This window comes from Phasianus colchicus, chromosome 18 (genome assembly GCF_987193195.1).
Source record: "Phasianus colchicus chromosome 18, bPhaCol1.hap1.1, whole genome shotgun sequence".
Lineage (NCBI taxonomy): Eukaryota > Metazoa > Chordata > Aves > Galliformes > Phasianidae > Phasianus > Phasianus colchicus.
In genome coordinates, this window is record NC_143453.1 from 4,446,824 (window position 1) to 4,467,280 (window position 20,457).

General features: G+C 39.2%; 1 protein-coding gene across 9 annotated transcripts in view; it reads left to right on the plus strand.

Annotated features, from left to right (window-relative positions):
- Positions 1-20,457, plus strand: part of SFI1 (SFI1 centrin binding protein) — a 40,618-nt gene that overhangs the window by 1,638 nt on the left and 18,523 nt on the right. For 4 of the 9 annotated variants that reach the window (XM_090120763.1, XR_016458681.1, XR_016458680.1 and 1 more), the window contains 24 exons: positions 48-89; positions 1,386-1,562; positions 2,519-2,590; positions 4,664-4,771; positions 5,073-5,167; positions 6,653-6,770; positions 7,012-7,114; positions 8,363-8,519; positions 9,287-9,448; positions 9,969-10,039; positions 11,116-11,208; positions 11,587-11,684; positions 13,404-13,485; positions 14,380-14,558; positions 14,786-14,861; positions 15,626-15,721; positions 16,112-16,188; positions 16,572-16,674; positions 17,153-17,249; positions 17,887-18,047; positions 18,471-18,545; positions 18,848-18,922; positions 19,294-19,470; positions 20,216-20,457. In XM_090120763.1, the coding sequence (XP_089976889.1) occupies positions 70-89; positions 1,386-1,562; positions 2,519-2,590; positions 4,664-4,771; positions 5,073-5,167; positions 6,653-6,770; positions 7,012-7,114; positions 8,363-8,519; positions 9,287-9,448; positions 9,969-10,039; positions 11,116-11,208; positions 11,587-11,684; positions 13,404-13,485; positions 14,380-14,558; positions 14,786-14,861; positions 15,626-15,721; positions 16,112-16,188; positions 16,572-16,674; positions 17,153-17,249; positions 17,887-18,047; positions 18,471-18,545; positions 18,848-18,922; positions 19,294-19,470; positions 20,216-20,457 (2,714 nt within the window). In that variant the 5' untranslated portion in view covers positions 48-69. Of the gene's footprint in view, positions 1-2; positions 90-1,385; positions 1,563-2,518; positions 2,591-3,131; positions 3,634-4,663; positions 4,772-5,072; positions 5,168-6,652; positions 6,771-7,011; positions 7,115-8,362; positions 8,520-9,286; positions 9,449-9,968; positions 10,040-11,115; positions 11,209-11,586; positions 11,685-13,403; positions 13,486-14,379; positions 14,559-14,785; positions 14,862-15,625; positions 15,722-16,111; positions 16,189-16,571; positions 16,675-17,152; positions 17,250-17,886; positions 18,048-18,470; positions 18,546-18,847; positions 18,923-19,293; positions 19,471-20,215 lie in introns of those variants that run through there. The other 5 variants (XM_031592276.2, XM_090120762.1, XM_031592277.2 and 2 more) reach the window with 3 other exon arrangements.

Here is a 20,457-nt window from a genome sequence, read left to right on the forward strand (position 1 = left end):
AGCTAATACACAACAGCTTGGTGCAGGAGTGCATTTATTTCCTGCAGCAAATCTTGGGACTGTAGCAAAATGGAGAAATCTGAAAGGAGGTAAGCAATAATATAGCATGCTTTGTTGTTAAAGACCTTGGCTATTAATTTTATGATGACATCTTATAAATTCAGCAAGACAACAGATGTCTGTTTTCATATGAAAGTTTATTGATCTCTGTGGAATGTTATTAAGCAGAAAGTGTTCCTCTTCAAATAGAAATAATAAAAAGCTCACAGGTAACCAGATGACTTTATGTGGGTTTATTAATATAACACTAATTGGTAAAAGCAGTGTTCCTTGAGCAGTGTGTCTGCTGCTTGGGTAAAACATACAGAAATTTTGTGTGACATGTTTTACACTTTAACACAAAAGTTCTGCATGTTTTACCCAAGCTTGATTATTATTATTATTTTTTAAGCTATTTGTAATGTTGCATTGCTAAAAGTTCAACTAAGTTTGCCTTGGAACAGTTCAGAAGGTTTTAGAGGAAGTTGGGCCTTGTAGACGTGTACAAAAACTTGTGCTGACAGCTCTTCTAGATAATTTTATAAGTGCTTGAACTGAAACACTTCAAAGTGGATACAGCTGCCTTAACATCTTTACATACACAGAATTCTTTTGTCAGTTGGATGGGCCCCACCTCCTATGAAGATATTCAAATAATATTTTATAGAAGAGAAATTTATTTTGCAAAATGTACATTTTGTTGTTCTTTCATTAGCTTCATTTTAGCTCCTTGCAGCACACTGGAACAGTCCAAAAATACCATGTTTCCTCCTATGAGATTTTAACTATTAAACTACTGGATGTTGTTTGTTTGTTTGTCCATTTCCAGTGGTTTACTGTTCGTGCTGTGCATACTTTCTCAGCTGATCTCCTGCAACTCATTGGTGTGAATTGTTCCAATAACTTTTTGAAAGCACGTTTTTCAGGCTGCAGCCGTGTTTTTCCTAGCTCAGTTCAGCTGATTGCTAGGGTGAGACTTGAGCCCATTCTATTCTGTTGCCTGTTATGGAGTTCAGGAATGTTTGTTGTCCTAATGTGCAAATTTTTGTGGTGACTGCAGTATTTGTTTGGGGAAAGAAGCTTCAACACAACTGGTCCAGCAAGTTTCATCTGGTTGAATTTTTTTTATTATTCCTGTTTTCCAAACCATGTGAAAATAAACTAGATGGACAGTTATGCTTAATTCTGCTTTTTTAGAGGTTGAATTTGTTAGGAAAACATTTTAGTATCACGTAGCTGTCAGCTTCTACATGCAACTGCATACCTTTATAATATATTAATTTACTGAAATAATTCCATTAATGCAGCTTTGTGCAAAATACTTCTTTTTTTCTTTTTTTTTAAAGATTAAAGCCTGTCAAGGTCCGTGTTATTCAACTACTGCCTTGGCCTGAGGTGCATGCAGCTGGACAATCTGTTGCTCACCCATCTGTCAGGCAGTTTCAGGACAGATGTGATGACAGTCTGGATCAAGTTGGGTATGCCCAAAGTCAGGGAAGAAGGTTACAAGAATTCCAAATCAGGTGATAAAGACGTTATATATCTTTTACTGAGCAGAGCAGGGGGCTCACACATAGAGGAGTGTGGTTTTGATAGTATAGATGAGACTAAGGCAGAGGTCTTACTCTTTGGTGTTTCTTGTGGTAACCTGAGGATTTGCTCAGATTTTCTACGTTTCTGCTTTTCTAATGTCAAGTTTAACAATGGCTGTTGAACAGCATGTGTTGCTAGAGGCCAAGGTATGATAATTAAATCTTGCTCTTCTCTCTCTTTACTTCTTTTGTTTGTTGAAGTAATTTTGACTAAAATGGGGTGGTAATTATTTATAGATCAAAAGCGTGATATTTTGTTCGACTAGTGGAGCAGATGTAGCTGCTCAGGCTTGCTGAAGGAGGGAGGCCCTCTGCATGGCAGTGTGCTGTAATTGCTGTGTGTCAGCTTTGTTGCTTATTGGGCCATTTCTGAACCAGTTATTTCTTAACACCATTTGAAAACAAGGCTGATGGTATCGCAGTCACAGATTGCCATGTTGAGCTGGTACCTGTACAGGCAGAACCGTGGGGGAGGTGGGAAGAAAGGTCTCTCTCTTTCAGGGGTAAATGTTAGAGTGGCCTAACTATTCTGGAAAGTCTGATACAGCTGATTCACTGCAGAGAAACAGTAATGTTACTTCTTTAAATCACAAAAACGCACCTCAGTTAATCAGCAGCCTGATATTTTGTATCCCTGGAGGCAAGTGGGTTGCTTGAAAACACCTCAGCTTTGCAGTGGTGCTCTGACCATTTATGCTGGATGAGTAGTCCTGTTTAAAGGTACTAAAGTCAGGGTGTAAATATTTTGTATGTGTCCCTGATCTCTTTAAAATCAGACCCTTAGTGTTATTACTGAAATTATAATTAGACTTAGTTCCTGTTCTTACTGCTGCCTGGGTGTTAACAGAGGAAGAGTACAAAGATTCTAAATTTCCCTTATGTTTCAGTTACCTAGAAAGGAAGTTCTTCTATCTCTGGGCAAAAAGGACATTTGGACAAGTTCTCCCTTCCAAAGCCAGGCAAGTATAGTTCCAGAAACTGAGGTGCTATGGATTTTTGTCTTTTTGTGGTGCTTTTGGTGGTTTGTTTGGGGGGTGTTTGTTGTTGTTTTCTTAGATATGGTTTAGTACTGTAACTTTGGGCTAAGGGTCTACTGGCTGACAAGAAAATACTTGGATGTCTATTAAGGTAATTTGAAGATTTTCTTTGGATGTTCTCCTTGCTTCTGCTTTTTTTAATTTTTTTTTTTTTTTCAATAATTGTGATTATTGTAGTTAAACCTTACTAATTAAATTCAGAGGAACTGTAGTTGCCTTGATGAAATTCAACTGTGCATGCATACAAATGATGGGGTATGATTGTAATACCTGCTTTAAATTTAACGATCTTTCAAATTTATACATAATCTTGAACACAAACAGATCTTCAGTTCATTTTAGTGCTTGAAGTATTGTTTTTAGCATGTCTACATATGTGCATCTGACTTTGAAATCATTGGGCAAATGATTCGTTTCTTTTGTAGGTGCTTTATCAGCTACTAAAAATCAACACTTTGATACTCTTTTCTTGTTTAATTTTAATTTGCATGTTCATTCTTGCTTCACCACACCCTTGGGAACTGGTGCAGTTCCCAGTGGGAAGAGCTGCAATACAGTCAGAGCAAGACCCATCAGCTTGTTATCCACTTTCATTGTACAGCACTGAATGCCTTCTGCCCGTGCCTGCCTTAGTTGCTGAACTGAAGCTGTTCTGTGAACCTTTCTGCTCTTCTATCCCATACACTGAACTTGCATTGCTTGCTTTGGCTGTGTGTAAACTCAGGGCAGTGATTTCTTTCTTTCTTTCTTAAGGAAGATGAGTGGGAATACATTTTCTGGTGTTCAGCAAGGGACGTAAACAACGATTAACTGCCTTTTTTAGATTTAGGTCTTCCTGATTCACCATAGTTTTTATTTGCAATGTTCTGTTAGTGCACCTAATCAAACAAATAATGTATAGCTCATTTCTTTTTTTCTTTTTTCCCTGCTTGAGTGCTTGGAATGACTTAGCAGCTTGGCATGGGGTAGGTAGCTGTGAACTGTGGGAGGATTTGTGCGTGTGTCAGTGAGGAGCATGGATGGATTCTGAACCTAATCCTGTTGATGTGGCCCATTTCTTAAAGCTGATCTGGGCCTGTTGTGTGCTTTTTATTTGCTCCCCTGTGTTTGCATGGGTCCTTCCATTTTCCTTCTCTTCATCCAAAATAAAAATAGTCGGGAAAATTTTGGGAAGTATTTATATTTGAGTTGCTGAGACTTCCAGCTTCATAGACCAAGATCAGGTGATCTTGACCACGTGGAAGAATGTTTCAGCTCTATTCCTGTATCTGAATTTTCAGTTGTCCACAATTCACTAGAAATGTAGCATCACTTCTTACCTGGCCAGGTGTGATGATTAAATTAGGGTATAAAAATAGAGGATGTTCTACTGGAATTAAATAATTTGAAGGTCAAATGCAACTTGTAAATCTGTTCTGTGCCTTAGCACCCGTGTGGAAGGTGAAGTGATGTACATTACCTGTGTCAAAACTGAAGTTGTTGAACTAGTTGAAGTAGTTCTTGAGCCTGTTTAAATGGTCTCTGGGAAGATTTTAAATTTAGGATGGCTTAAGATCAGCACGCTGCTTCTAAGAATACAATGGAAATATCAAAGTATTATAAAATCAAGTAGCTTTTATATTTATTTCAATATCTAAAACTAAGAACAGAATTGAGCAGGGAGCATATGTGCATCACTATTTATCACTGGGACCAGTTGTGTGATAATTAAAACAGAACTGAGCAAAATGGATGTCAGTTGTTCATATGTTTCATGTCAACTGGCACTCAGATATTTGGCAAATCAGTCAATGTCTGCCTTTCCTTTCTTGACTATAAGAGTCAATAAACCAATTGCTTCTTGTCATTTAAGTATCACAGTAGTGTAGCATTTTTAAAATGCAATAGATGCTGGTGGGCTACTCAGATAAGATTGGAAAATCTGCATTACTGTTATTTGTGTTCAACCTTGAAAACAAACCTGACATTTCTCTTGTAAATCTTTAATCTGTCCAGATGTCTGTATGAGCAGCAGATCCTTCAAAAAACTTTCAGAGTGTGGAGGGAATGGTGGACTGTCTGCAGACAAAGACAGCTCAACCTCAGAGCAGACAGCCATTACAGGTTTGTCAAGTTACTTTCTATCACTGTACAAATATGGTAATATGAGAAACTTTCATTAGGTGCTGAAGAAGTTACTAGTGGCTAAGTAATACCAGTAGTGCTTCTAGGTCAAGTGCAGTGTCTTCATTGCTTATTTTTAATATATCTTTCGTCCTTTTTTTTTTTTTTTTTTAAATTTATTTTCTTAGGGTGAACTCAAAATCTCATATCCAGCATATCTTTAGAGTACAGCTGAACTTGAAAGAATCCTACTTCTAGGCATTGGTAGCTATTTTACCAAATAACTTCTTTCATTTTTCAGGCACTTACTCCACAGTTTGATATTCAGGGCTTGGAGAGCCTATGTATTCCAGCAACAGGGAAAGAGGAACAAATATTATGTTGCAGAGTCTCATGGTAAGTGTAAAAGGGGCAGTAACTACTTTCCTTTGGGGGCACACTGAGATGGGAGCTACCAAAGGGGAAATACTTGCACAGAATCTGTCCCTTGAATGTGTTTGGGCATTTACCTTCCCCACCCTGTGAAGGTGTAATGCTTTCAGGTGCAGATGGTTGTCTGTCTAAACCTTCCAGAGGGGTTCCTTTTGGTGCACTGTGTAAGGATGTTGGTGAATAAGCTTAAGGACCTCTCCATCTGGTTTGAAACACATTTTTATGTTTGTTTGTGTTTAACTTTATCACATTACATATTCAAACAGATATTTTTGACTAGAATGTGTTATAGGAATTCCCTATCAACTATGGCAATAGAAATAAGACATTGATTCCCTGTAGTATAAACTTAACTGTGCTTTTTTTTCCTGAATTCATGATTCCTTTCAGCTTCTGCTGTGCAGCAGAAAAGAAGCCCAAACTTCTGAAGTTCCTTTTGTCTTATGGAGCTTCTTTGTTCTGCAGTGGATGTGTCCTACTGATGAAGTTGCCTATATTGGTTGCAACTTCCTTCAGTGTCAGGGAATGTTGTTCCTATGGAAGGGAAGATGACTTCCTTTTAAAGATGTTACGATGATTTTGTTCTGGGCCAATTTGCAAGATGTTATTGTATCTGTTTGAATATGAATGTTGTCCCAGGATACGATATAGACTGTCATCTTGGGAAACAATCAATAGACTGTCTGAAGTTCCTTTTTTTTTCTTCTTTTTCTGAGATCAGAGTAATTACAGAAGTAGCTGTACATTACTTAGTCAAAACAACAGAAAAGTGACCTGTTTAAGATATGTGAATGCTTGATCCATAAGATGACAAAGAAATCTTTAAAAAAAAAAAAAAAAAGAATTTTTTTTGAGGTGTAGATGTGAAGTAGCATAAAATCAGTTATATTTTTTGCATGTGTTTTTTCTAATAAATTTGCTTCAGTGGTATCAGCTCTGACAAGCCAGATTTTTATAAGGAGACAGAGCAGTGCACTGATAGTGTAAGCTGGAACTTATGACACTTCTGATTGAGCTGCTCTACAGGCTGCTGAACAAACTGGGCTCATTTCTGGTTGAGTTCTGTTTGTCTTGAAACAGAGTTTGTCTTGAAAAGCTACTGATGGACGCTTTTTTTTTTTTAAGTAACCAAAGAAAATTCTCAATTCTTATTTCATGAGGCTGTTTTGAGTACTTTTACACCATTGTACATCCTGTGAGACAAAGCAGTGCCGATAATTCAGTGTTCTGAACAAGTGGCATGGCACTGTCAGCATGTCAGAGTCCCTTGTCCATGTGACACAATTAGGCATGGGTGGGTGGTTGTGGCTGTGACTCTGGTGTCATTGTAGGGTTTCCCACGAGGTGTCACTGTGGGCTGAAGGTTGTAGACCAGCAGTGGTACAGAGTAGTTAAAAATGCCAGATTCTTGTATGAACTTCAAGTGCTGTACTGTTTTGTTTTTCACAGCAAAGAAGCAAAAACTGCTCAGGACCTGGCAGCATTGGCTGATTTATGTTGATGTCCAAAGGACAAAACAAAGGATGCAGGCTGTGGCACTGGCATTCAGGGAAAGAACCCGTTTGCGGTAAGAATGCAGTGGAAATAGGCAGAGAGATAATGATCATAAGGCCACAATTTTTGCTTGTATTCTTTCATCTCTCCTACAGTGACTTCGTTCCAAGTTTGATTTCACTTGAATTCCTCTAGTATGCCCATAGATTGTGGCCTTAAACAATCTCCATCTGTACCTTTTCCAGTGAGAGGAAAATGATTTCTTGCACAAAACTGTGAAACTGTGTTTGAATATCTGTAATAATGTCTTGCAGGACATCATGGGCAGTGTGGAGAAGACGATGCTGTCAGATCTGTACTGGACGTAAAATGAATATTTTGGCTCTGCAGCACTGGGCTCAGAGCCTGCAATTTCGAGTAAGTTTTAGCAAGTCCAGACATTACCATTTCTAATGTTTAAATTGCAGACAGGTGTAACTAATGTGTTGCTGATTAATAAGAATAACAAAAAGGTCTCTCTTATTTTCTTTGCAAATTATGATAGTTTGATTATTTTACAAGAAAAAATATTTACAAGAAATGTAGGCAAAGCCAACTGGAACCATGTCTTATATTTGCTGGGAAGCAGCCAGAAGAATTCTTACTGTGATAGTGGAGAGAATTCTGACACCTTCACTACCTGATAACTAGCCACGAGGTAAAAGAAAATAACCAGTATGTGAGCATGCAGCTGTGGTGTTCTGGGCAGACACTAACAGTGATTGCATCCAGCTCTTGTGAGTGCTGAACTCCTCTGAGATCCAGTTTACTATTCTGTTAGGAGACAAGCACCAGTCACCTGTTTGGCAGCAACTTGCCTCTCTGTAAGACAACGTTCCTTCACTCCTAGTGAATTTCTGTCAGTGTGTTTAACTCTATTTTGAGTAAGAAAGTTCCATCTAGCATTTCATATTCTTGAGAGGTTGCCAGTTCCTTCATTTCAGCTAAAGTGAGAGCAACGTGGTTTTCTTTCTTTCCATGGAACTGTTGCTTTTTGTCTGTTTCATTAAAAAAAAAAAAAAAAAAAGGTCAGATGATGGTATTTAATTCTGCCTTCATTTTAAGATAGCAGCACTGCCTGTTTTAGGACAACGTTATGCTGAAGAGATAAGCTTATGGTTTGGGAACTCATCTTTCTGAAAGTCTGTTATTCTTCATTATTTTGGGCTTCTAATATTCTAGTATTATTATTTTAATATTATTTTGGGCTTTTAAGGGAAAAAAAATATGGGAATATGAAAAACAACAACAAAAATCCCATATATAGTACAAAGTGGACATTCTCTGTGTCTCTACTTTTTCTATGCTGCTGTTGCTTTGGGTATTTGAATGAACTAGAGTGAGAGGGAAGGCTGTAAATACAGGAGGAATGTCAGATTATTAAATTGGCTGGGAGAAGGTTGGTGACCATGGTTTGCATTTTATTATCTATCCACAGCTGATTAAAATAGTTGTAGATTATTTGTTGGTTTTGTTTTGTTTACTTGGAGAAAAGCTCATTGCTCGTGGCTTCCACTTCTATGGGGAATTTTCTATTAACTGTGTGTTCTGCCTCACCCTTTCTTTGTTCTACTTCCCTAATCTTGTCTTTTTCTCATTTCTGTCCTCTTTCAATTGTCCTGTCAGGCTTGGCTGCAGTGGCGAGACCTATATTTAAACAGCCAGAATGCCAAGCAGAAGGAGATCAGGGCAGTAACTCACCATGTGCACAGGGAATTGAAGAGGTGCATGGAAGCATGGCAGGAATATGTGAACATCCGCAGGGAAAAGAAACATCAGAATGGTGAGTGAAAATGGTGAGTAAGAGCAAGATGGGGCTCAGCCCCTTTGCTTAGGGCACCGTTACATTGATTATAGCAGGCACTGCAGTGCTTCCTGCAGCTGCAGCCTCAACAGATGGTGAGGTGCTACCTGGGCAGTGCATTGTTGCAGGCCTGGCTAGTTCAAGTTTTGTACTGAACTGTCAGAAAGATCAGCTGCTCTGCACGTTATTTAAAAGAAAATGCTTTACTGTTACCTTTTGGAAACTTTGTGTGTTTCAGTTTGTATTCTGATTGGGAAATGTGAGAAGGATCGATTCAGGGCTCTTATGAATCAGACTGTGTGTGGATCTTCTTGGTAATTAAACAAATCATAGATCCTACAGGCAATAAAGATAATTACACTGATTCTTCTATTTCTCCCTTGAAGTCACCAGTACAAATTCAGATGTTTGGATGAATGCCTATTGATGGATAGTAGTGGAAAAGAGTTCAGTGTGTCTATCTGGTAGCTGATAACAACTATTCTGAAATGTGAGCTTGTGAATGTTGAATAAGTGACACTGTGGCACTTGTTAAATCAATTTGTGTTCCTTCTTAAATTAGTATGGTAAGTTACTGCTTTAAAACCATGTTTCTGATCAAAAGAGAGAATGTAGTCCACAGCTGAGTGTTAACTGTGAGTTTTTACCACTATTTTACAGTATTAGAGCTACTTTTGCTTCTGGACCTGAAGTAAATGAGTCCCAAATGGGATATTTTATAAACGATTTGTGTGTTTGTTTTCTAGAGCTGGCTCAAAAGCATCTCCAAGGTCGGGTGGTCCAGCAGTGTTTCTCAGATTGGCATCTGTCATGGGAGTGCAGGAGGAGAGTGCATGCTTACCAAAAGGACCTTGAAAAACTGTCAGCAAGGATTACCTTAAGGAGAGTCTTTGCACGCTGGAAGCATTGTATCCATTTTCTGTGTGGTCACTAACAGGGACAAGTTAAAAACATCACTGCAGGGGAAGGATCTGGTTAATAAGTAGGATTATCACGTAGCAGCATGGGTGACAAAGGTAGCCTTAGAAGTATGTGTGTAAGGCCATACTAAGTAAAGCTATTGTGATCACAGTGTGTTAGCCAAGAGCCTGCAGGAGAAAAAAATACTTGCAAATTAGAAAAGAATCTGTGAAGCTGTCAGCATCGAGCTGTATACAATGAGCTTGGTTTTTTGTAATGTTCTTGTGACAGAGTTTATCTTGAGGTGTCCTATTGGGTGCTGTGTATGGCAAATTAGAAATGTATTGCAGTAAGCTTTCCAAATCTAAAAACTTGACTGCGATCAAGATATCTCCCTACAAATAACAGTGCTGAAAATTCAAATGTTGAAGCAAATTTAGATGAGATTCCATTCCTGTCTGTGAGAGAAGGTTGTGTATTTATCAGGGTGAGTGTTTCTGAGTAAAAGATGCTTTAACTCAGTAACAGATGTTGTACTGTGTGTGGAAGAGACTCTGCAATGTGAGCTGGCTGAAAAGCACCACAGACATCAGCTGCTGGTAAGAGCAGGGTTAGGTTATATCATGGGGAAGAGGCTGTGGAGAGAATTCAAACACTTCTTCAGTGTGCTTGAATACTAACAGTGATACATGGGTACTGAATGGGGACTGTGCCATTTTCTACCACAGTGAGTTTCCAAATTCCAGATATAGAATGGCAGTGAATCCAGATGGGGAAACTGCTGCTCTCTGAAATAGTTATTATTCCAATTAGGAAACTAGTGAAGTAGCATATTAATCTTGGGTATAGCAGGCTATCCTGTTCACAGGCCTTTTCACCATGAAATAGAGTTTTCCTCTAGATCTCCTGTGATTTCTTTTTCCTCATTTCTATTATGTATCACTACCCTAGATGTTTGTCTGCTTACGCTGTTTTGCTACAAGAATTATTTGTACTTCCCATACATGCTTTCCACATGAGATAGCATATGCAGTGAGTTGAGTGTTTTTATTCACCCCTCCCCCCCAAAAAAAAGAAAAGGCTATGAGGACTGCTTGAAAGGTGGACACAAGCCTTCAGCTTTTTTAGAACTGAATTCTTTAAGTGTGGATCATCAAAAGAATGGCAGTAAATCTGATTGGATCATAGATTGAAAGTGTTACTGACTTTAAGAGCCCTTTAAGACAAGATTCTCAAATAGTGCTGTTTACTTGTGGGCCAAAGTATTGTGGAATTGTAGATTAAAAGAAGTGCAGCTACTTCAGTGTATTAATGCTTTTACTCTTGTGCAGAGGAGGCCTAAAAGGGAAGTGGATATTTTCTGTTATTAATAAGAGGTGAGTTACAAATACTGAAGTGAAGATGTAGATGAGGAAAGGACTTGAGTAATAGTGTTGATAGTCACTGAAAAAGTTAGTTGTCTCATGTAAAACCCTGAGAAAGTGGAAGGGAGTTTTAGTTTAAATGGGGAAGTGATGATCTGTGGAGGAAATTGGATGGCTTTGTTGATGACAAGATCATAAATGTTAGGTATTGCAAGGAGGAACATCGAATATGGGAGCAGCCAGTTCTAAACTGGTGAGTGCTTGCTGACTTGGATTTTTGTGCAAGTTATTTGCATTTCTTACTCCTACAGAAGTTTGGGTTTAAGGGTCTTCAGCAGAATGTCATGAACAGTCATCTTCATCGAGTGAGAAAAAATCTGTCGTTCCACCAGCACCGAGTTACGGTGAGTGTGACTTTTTTTTCTTGGTCAGTGTTTTTCTTGAGCTGTCCTATTGTCTACTTCTTTCAGCTACAAAATATTTTTTTAATTAAATCTCTGACTCTGTTCCTAAATACTAAGAGACAGAAAATCTCTTGTCCAAGTCTGTTGTCCACCTTAGGTATGTTATTTTACTTTTGTGTTTTCTAGTGTTTATCACGACTTTTTATTTGGCTAGAACAAATTAAAGCAGGTAATAAAAAAAAAAAAGTGAAGCAGGGCAGCATGCTGCAACAACAATTGCCTGCTGCATGCAAGTTTAGTGAGACACTTAATCTTTATTTGGGTTCTTCTCCTTCCTTTAATGGCCATGTTTTTCATATCTTTATTGTTTTGTTTCAGGTGCTGCAGAAGTTCTGGAACTGCTGGAAGTCCCGTTTGGAAGAGAAGGAAGAACAACAACAGCAGGCCTTAACATCTATGGCACATGCCCATTACAGGTATGCAGAGAAATATTCATATAAATTTATACAAATTTGAGATTGGTGAGCCTTGCTTCTGATTTAATATCTGTTAATACCTTTTGGAGCATGACCCTCTTGATGCAAATTGCTTGTATCTCTTCTGTGAAAAACAATTTGTATCTCCTACTTCTGTGTAAAATGTGATGGGGAGATGGATTAAGCCTAGTTGGAGACCTTCAATATTGGATACAAAAACTGGAAGTTCTGCCAGTGAGAGCAGTAGGCTGGAACATGGGCACAGGCAGAGCTCAGCATCTTTCTCCTTCTTTACTCTGTGGGAAGTGGGAAGCTGATGACTCACATATGCTAGCCCTGATGTTGGAAGTATTGCAATAGAGAAAATAAGGCTTTTTGTAGAGGCTGAGTTTATTTAGTCCTAGAAATAAGTCAACATAAACAAAGCAGCTGGAATGCTTTTAAATTTGACCCGTGGAGCTTGGTGGGATGTATGTGTTATGAATTTGGATGGATTTTTATGCTTTTTCTGTCTATTGGTTCTTAATGCTGCCATCAGTCAGTTCAAAAATTGCAGGATGTTGAAGTACTCCAAATGCTGTTGCCTTAGAACCTTCTTCTTTTCTGGATGAGAATTAGCAGGGAGGAACCTCTACAGGACAGCTTGTGCTACTCAGTAAAGCATGCTGACTTGTACAGCACACAGATTCCAAAACTCGAGCTGAAACTGAAAACCATTGGCAGCTTCCAGTATCCTCCAGGAAGGCCCACTTAACTCACATTGTTTACCAAGCTATAAATTTAAAATGAGCTATTATAGCTACCTACCATAAATTGCCTGGTGAGAGTCCAAAATATATTTTAAACTTTAGACTAGGGAAGGGCTGAGACTTGCTAACAATCCAATTAATACACCCACATGACTGAGTTTTAGAAATAACAAATGTAGTGCTGGGTGTGTGCTGTTCCTACTAGATTAGCTCAGACTTCTGACTAGGATGCTTCTACCACATGCTTGTTCTGTGTGAGAGTTTATAGTGCTCAATTACAAATATGTATCATTACATCTTTGGAACGTTGTTTAATTCTTGCCCATCACTGGCAAACTAGCAAGGAAGGATTATCTTCATCTAGTGAGAAAGAAAATTTGATGATAGCAACTAACCTTGCCTTGTTTAAAAAAGAAGACTTTGGTAGAATTAAATCAGTGTTGAAATCAGACCGTGCTGCTTTTTGTTGTCATAACATTTTTCAAGTTCTATTGCAGTGTTCCTTTTTGTTTGTTTGTTTTTAAATAAAAATAAAAGTAGAGTAGGATCTTCAAAGTCTTTCCAAGGGAGGAGAAGTTGGACTATATGTATAATGGATGAGAAGTAAGAAGTTATTATATAATTTTCTGTGTTTGTAAATAAATAAATGAATCAGAAGTTGGAACAGTCTTTTGAATTATCTGAGTGAAAGCAGACAATTATAATAATTTCATTAAACTCATTGGTCTTGTCTTATGTACTCTCCTTAACATTTCAGAGGGCAGACTAATTGTCTGGTAGTTTTTGTTGTTTGTTTTCTAGTTTTAACCCAGAAAATTGTGTAGCTACCAAATTTCCAAAGAGGTCTAGCTTGAAGTAGAAAATCAAGTAGCTGTTTAAGCTGTAGATAGGTTGGTCTTTTGAAGTTTATAAAATAAGTTGTATAAAGGAATTTATCTTCTCTGCTGATAGTCTTCCTCTTTATCTGCAGGAGGGTGTTGATGAGACATGTATTTGACACATGGTTGGTGAAGGCGTGCAAGCAGCAAGAATACAGGATGGGAGAGAACAGGGTAAAAGTAACTTTTTTTTTTTAGCAGGCCTTGCTCAGGAAGTAGAGGAATGCTTTTTTAGTTGCTCTCAGTGAACCTTAGTTAACATGAAATGGACTTAGGTGTTGTAAATTCTTTTTTTCCTGGTGGTGGAACCAAGTTACAGAAATAACCAGTATTTACTAATCACCATTTTACATTAAGCTGCTTATTTATAAATAGAATCAGGCAACTGATTACCAGAACTGTTTGCATGAGTCGTTCACTTATTTTCTCACAGTGTATGTATATGCTGGCACTCTGTTCTATAGTTACCTGGTTGAAACAATGATAATGAGAGCCAACCTCGTGTATTTAAGAGGTATGAGGTTCTACTAACACTCTAGCAGCTTCTAGCTAGGTGTTCAGGAGGTCCCTGGGGGAGTATTTCATTTCCAGGTGTATATACGATCTTGCAGTCTTAAATACATAGTAGCCACTGCCGTATTTTGTGCTCTGTAAGTTACACAATAGTGTATACAGTTACACAGTACAGTGCAACTATAGTCAGTGTTAGCATGTGCTGGTGCTTTTGTGAAGATGCTTCTGACTCCTACTGTTCTGCGTTTATCACTTCATGCAAATTCAGCAGAGCTTGTCAATAATTGGGAGTCTTTCATGTGCTACTTATTAGCTTCCATGTTTTCTCTTTGGCCTGCTGTTTTCTGATAACAGTTTCTCCCTCCACAAACACAGGAGCAGGTAGAACAGTTCACAGGAACTCACAGCAGTCAGGCTTTGTGTCCATTGCTGTTCAGGGTGAAAAGATGAAAATAAACATGGGGCAGTTCTGTCTGTTACTCTGAATAAATGTCTCTTCCATTGCTTGCAGCTGACCTGTGTCATGTATTCATTGCCATCTTCTCACCATTATAGGCTGTACTTCATTTCGAAAGGCAACTTTTGGTTTCTTTCTGGTGCTTTTGGCGTAGAAGAACAGCTGCACATCTGGAAGAGCAAGAGGACTTGGCTCGTGCAAGAGATCACTACAGGAATATGCTTCTTCTGAATGCTTTCTGTTTGTGGAAGAAAAATACTCAGGAGAGAAAAATGGAGTAAGAAATTTTTTAAAGGGGAGAATTATTTGGACTGGCCCTGTGGTGGCCCACTTTTGGCAAAGCAACATTTAATTCAGTGACTCTGACTCCTTATTTGTGCTTTAGATTATACTGGTTTATCTTTTACTGAGTAAACTGACAATAGCAAATATGGACTTAGGCTAAAAATGTGCAGTAACATGGATTGCACTGAGGGAGAAATAATTAAATTATTTCTCCTATAGGAAGCTCAAGGAGATGCAAGCCTTAAGGTTTCACTATTCAAAGTGTCTGCAGCAATCTTGGAACAAGTGGAGAAAGGTGAGAGAGTTAACAGGTGGGGAAGAGCTTAAATCCTTTTTATTTTATTTGAATTGCTTGTACCCATATGGCTACATTTTAAAGGAAATTATTTTAAACACTAATCATTCCTAAGTCCTTCTCTCTTCCCAGGTGGATAAAATCAATTCAGTGTGGGTGGAACAGGGATAATGCAGATTGAAGGTTGTTAGTCTTCGTCTTGTTCACTTGTCTAGGGATAATTACAACGGGACTATAGCTTTGGAGATTTATCTAGGAATGTTACCATAGTTGGTGTGATGAAATTTTTCCTAGTGAATACCAAATATGTCCTTCTGAAAGCTTTATTTAGGCTGGGAATGTGCAGCATGGCTGTGGTGTATGGTCTGGTTTTGCACAAACCATAGTAGGTAGTATTAGATGGTATTTAACTTTTATGTCATCTGTTGCCATGACATGATATACCAAGTGTGTCTTGCAGCATATGTTAAGAGTTGGGGAAAATTAAAGTTGATGTTAGTCTGTTGCTTCAAAACTGATAACTTGAGTGAATTGTGCTGTTCTTCTGGAGGATTCTTGAAAAGAGGGGGAAGCCTAATTTAGCCCTTTGGAAAGGAATAGCAGACTGCAGCACTAGTTTGTGGACCCTGTACAGCAAGATAAAGGATCAGTGTTTCCCTAGAGATTAGGAATGGTCCTTTTCCTTCTGCTGTCTGTCATTACTAGTTTTCTCTTCATCACTTATCTATTCTTTTTTTGCCTTTTTTTGTCTCCCTTCCATGTAGTACATGCGACATCAGTGTGAGAAATGGAGGAAGCTGGTGCAAGCAGACATGCATTATCAGCACGTGCTACTTGGCAAGATGTTGGCAGCCTGGAAGGTAGGAGAAAATGGTTTTTTCTTTATGGAAAGTTGTCTGTGTGTACTTAAGTGTTTCAGCGAGAAATGACGAGCTGCTGTGCTGTTTCACTATGGTTATTTACACATCAGTTGTGCAGAGTGAAATAGAGATGTTGTAGATGGGGTATATGAGTTGTTCTTTAGACCAAAAGAAGCAATGTCATCTTGTGGCTGTGATGAATGATATACAGCAGCTAGCATTAGCTGGCACATATTGACTGTTCATCTCAGAAAAACAGTATTTGATTCCAGTGGCTTGAACTTTTTTTTTTTATCCTCAACTCTAAAGTTCCTAAAGATTTTCCAGACATTTTCTCTTCTCAAAGGTCCTGGCAGCTTAGGAAATCTCACCTCTCTGCTTTTCTTACAGAGTTATCAAAATAACATTCACTGCATTCTGTACCAAGTAGCTGAGAAGGAGGAACAGCACAATAGACTACTGCTGCGGTAAGGTTGCATTTACTTGTGCAGAGCAACATGAGAGAGGAGTAACTCACTGTAATCAGTTACTCTGTTTCTTTTGCTTGCCAGCCTTGTAGATTTTTGAGCATTTGGTGATGAGAATTGACTGTGTCTGTGCTGGTATAACTAAAAGAATTCAGCCACTTACTGGGTCACTATCTGTTTTCCTTTAACTTTTTTTTACTTCTTATTACCATCTCACTGACTGTGCCTGTTGCACTTGCAAGAATTTATCTGTGTTCAGTTCCATGACAGACACCAGACAGCTGCGTCATTCCCTGCAGTGTGTGGACTCTGACTCAGTTGTAACACTGAAGTGAGAATCATTCTTAATATTTTCTTTTTCCTTGTTTTCATTTTGCTTACAGGCAGCTTCTGTATTTGTGGAGGGAAAATGCTCTTGCTCTTATACATGAACGAAAAGTGACTACTCAAGCAGATGAGCACTACCAGAGAGCAATTCTGTTAAAGGTATAGCAGATACTAAGGTCTGTACAAATGCTAGGTCAGGTGGGGTCAGGTAATGCAATTAGAATGAACCAAAACTTGATCTGAGAGCCACTATCAAGAAAGGCCTAGGAAGTTGTGGGAGCCAAATTCCCAATTCCAGGTTGTTTCAACAGACATCTCTGAAACTATTTTCTGCGAGAGAGCTCGTGGTTGTTCTTGTCACTTTCCTTCTCCCCATTTCCTTAGCAGAAAGTAGTCTGATACTACTACTGATAGTATTACCTGTGGGGAAGACAGAAAAGAAGAATGCCTTGAAAAAAATGTGAGGGGGACCCTCTGAAATTTCATTTGTAGGAAATTTGCACCATTTTGCTAAGCTTGATGTGAAAAAATAAAATAGAAATGGTTGTGGTGCCAGCAGTGTGGAGTACATTGCTTCCACTTCTAATATTACAGTGTCAGTCTGTATCCTGTCCCCTGTTTGCATCATATCTTTTAGGTGTTGCTGCAGTGGAGGTACACTGCCTCACTACGAGTGTATCGTCGTCAGCAGAAGGTGGCAGCTGTGATGGAGGCCAGAAAACATTTGGATGCAGGTGAGCCAATGGGGATATTAAACTCCCTAAAAACTTAGCTATCCATGTGTAGTCTCTAGAAAGGCATAGCTTAGTAGGGCAGTCTTTTATGTTGTCAGTATGGATGACTTCATTTCAAGCTTAACTGGTTGGCCCCATAGAATGGAGAATGACCTGGGGCTCCAGCATTCTACTGAAAGCTGTTTATGCCTCTCTCTCAGTTCTCTCTCTATGTAATGGATAATAACACTTCCATCCTTCATGGAGTTTTCCATTAGTGATATTGAGAAGCTCAGACATCTCTGTTCAAGTCATTTTATCAATTATTTTCTCAAGTCATTAACATGAAAAGTTAGGCAAACTCTACAAGCAATGTCATGATTTCTTGTAAACAGTGTGGCTGATGACTCTGAAGCACAAAGGGGTCAAATGATTTCCTAAAGATTGTAAAGAGTGTCAATGACATCAGGAAAGACTTGTAAGACAGGGCAAGGTATCAGGTTTGGTATCTGAAATTCTTCAGCATCCTTCTTCCTAGTGCTGAGTACTGTCAGTGTGAAGTATGGCCAAAACAGCCTAGAGGAGTAGCTATCAATCAATACTATCTGAGATTGAGAGTTTCTTTCAGTATGGTAGTTGATTTATCTTTTCTTGATAGTGCGTTTACAGACCCTGTTTCTCTGCTGGAAGGAATTTACTAAGGAGTCTCTGATGATGAAGGTTCAGCAGCGCAGAGCAGTGCAGCACCATCAGCAGCACCTACTGCAGAATTACCTGGAAAAATGGAAGAAATACCATCAGCAGTGCATTGAGAAGATGGTGAGATGGATCAGCAACCTTGCTAGCAAGTTGCTTAGGGTGGGAAGTTGCTGGTATAGAGGAGCAAGTGATGTGTCTGGAGAAAGAAATGATAGTCTTGGCCAAGGAGAAGTTTAAGTGTATTGTGCACTGAGGAAGGAACATGCATGTGCTTTGCTTGAAGAAGTGTTGATTAGAACTAACAGATGTAACAGGAGATGACAAGCTAGGCTGCCATATGTGAAATAATTTACTGTCAATAAAGTCTTTTTTGGGGTTGTGAAAATTTGCAGATGGAATTACACCGTAGTGTGTTTGGGATTTGAGGGTGGCTGGCCTCAACAAAGGGTAGGTGATGAAGGCTCCTTGTTCTGCTCTAGTAGCATTTGGATCAGATAAATGTGATTTGTCTGCAAGTGACTCATTTCTTTTTTTGCCTTGCAGCTACTGCAGAGAAAAGGAGGACAGCTAATGACTCATAGGCTTCTCTCCACTTTCTTTTTGTGCTGGAAGACAAGGGTAAGGGATTGGCCTTTGGTTAAGTGCACTAAGTTAAGTGCTTTAGCTCCTTGCTAATGCTTATTCCTTCTTCTTATTATTTATTTCACGTGAGACCAAACAAAATTGTTTAAACATTCTCTGGATTCTTGGTTCCATTAGCTCAAGAGACACCTTACACATACTGGGTGAACTGAGTAGGTTATTCAGCAATGGCTCTACCAGCACTTTCTCTTTGGTTAATGCTGCATTTGGCTATTATTTCTGGTATAGCACATGTAAACTGCCAACCTGATTGTACAATATATATTTTTTTCTTATAGCTGTTGCAGCAGCAATGGGAAAAGCGAAACACGGTGCAAGCATTGTGGCACTGGTCACTTTCATTGCAGAGGAAGGTAAGGCTGTGTGAGGCTCAGGGGCAGACAAGTGTGTTTGAGTCTGTGCACATCATACGTAGGTCTGACTGCAATTACAGAGTGCACATTGTGCATCTCTTTTTTTCCTTTTCCTCTTTAAAGTGCTGTATATTAATTTGGTAAGCTGGAAAACTGTCCCTAGACCCTCTTATCCAGTTAAAAAAAAAATTCTGTGTGTTTTCCCTATCCTGTCTTAGCTGACTTAAATCCCCCTTTCCTTGTCTTTTTGGTGGTGTCCTGCTTAGCTCTACCTGTCCAGTGCAACAGAGAATGTTCTTGTCTGCAGGGGGAGTCTCTCACCCAGAACTTGTCTTTGTAATGGTTTCAGCTGTATGCTCTTTATGTTGTAGGTATTCAATGCTTGGCTGAGATTTGCCCAGGGGCAACAGCAGTACAAAGAACGTATTGAAAAAGCCAAAGGAGTTTATCATGCTGCTCTCCTGAGAGAAGGTGTAACCAGGATTTTGAGGTACACTGCTGGCATGAAACAGTTGCGGGGAGAACTCCAAGCCCAGAACCAGATGAAGGTAAGAGACAAGAGTGATTGCTTGGATACACCCAGGGCACTGATCTGCTCTGATCTATAGTCAGTCTGACTCTGTGTGTGTGTGTGTGCAGTGTGTATGCATCTTGGAACTCTGTATCTCAGCTCTTAGTTGGATCAGACATATGCTTTTGTCTGTGATTCAAAGCAAAACACCTTGACCTTCAGCCCAGCTGAGTCTATAGCAGATCAGGCTTGTGTGGCTATTTGGAAATCTTTCTTAATGAAGCTGTTTCAAAACTGGCCAAATCCTACCATAGGCAATGTAGCTGGTTAAAACCTTTGCCTGTGGCTAAGGTTTCTGAACTCTAGGTTTAAGCTGCATCTAACCCTGTCTTAGATTTAGCACCACTTATGCTTGCAGATGTGGGCTACACTGTCACTTCTGCCTTGGAGTATCTGCCCAGCCCTGCATGTGGAGAGGATCATAGGAATGCCTGCACTGATTATTTTCTTCCTGTTCTTGGGCAGCTTCCCTAGATCTTTTCCAGATTTTCAAGATCTTGGTTGTTGTTTATTCATGTGCAGCCTGCCTCGTTACAGAAGTACCCAGTTCATTCTCTTTATCAAAATGTTAATGTGGTGGACCTGCTGATTTAGCATGGAGAGATGGTATGGCTATCAGGTTGTCAGAATTGCAGTTCATTTCACCCATGTTCTCCACGGGTGGGGTGGTGTTACTGTCTACTCTCAACCATCAAATACTCTACTATTCTTTGTGTTGGCAGGCAGCCTACAATCTTCACCAGTCAGTCTATCGTTGTGCAATGCTCTGGAAACAGAAGGCTCTCTACAAGAGATTAAATAAGTCTCGTTCTTTTCTGCCACCTTTGAAGAAGCAAGTGACATTTGAAATACCTGATGACAGCCTTGAAACAAGAGGACATTCAGCAGAGGAAAAGCTGTGGCCTTCAAAATGCAGTGATCTACCATTCCTATTTGCTGGCAATAACTCAACTCTCAGTGAGCT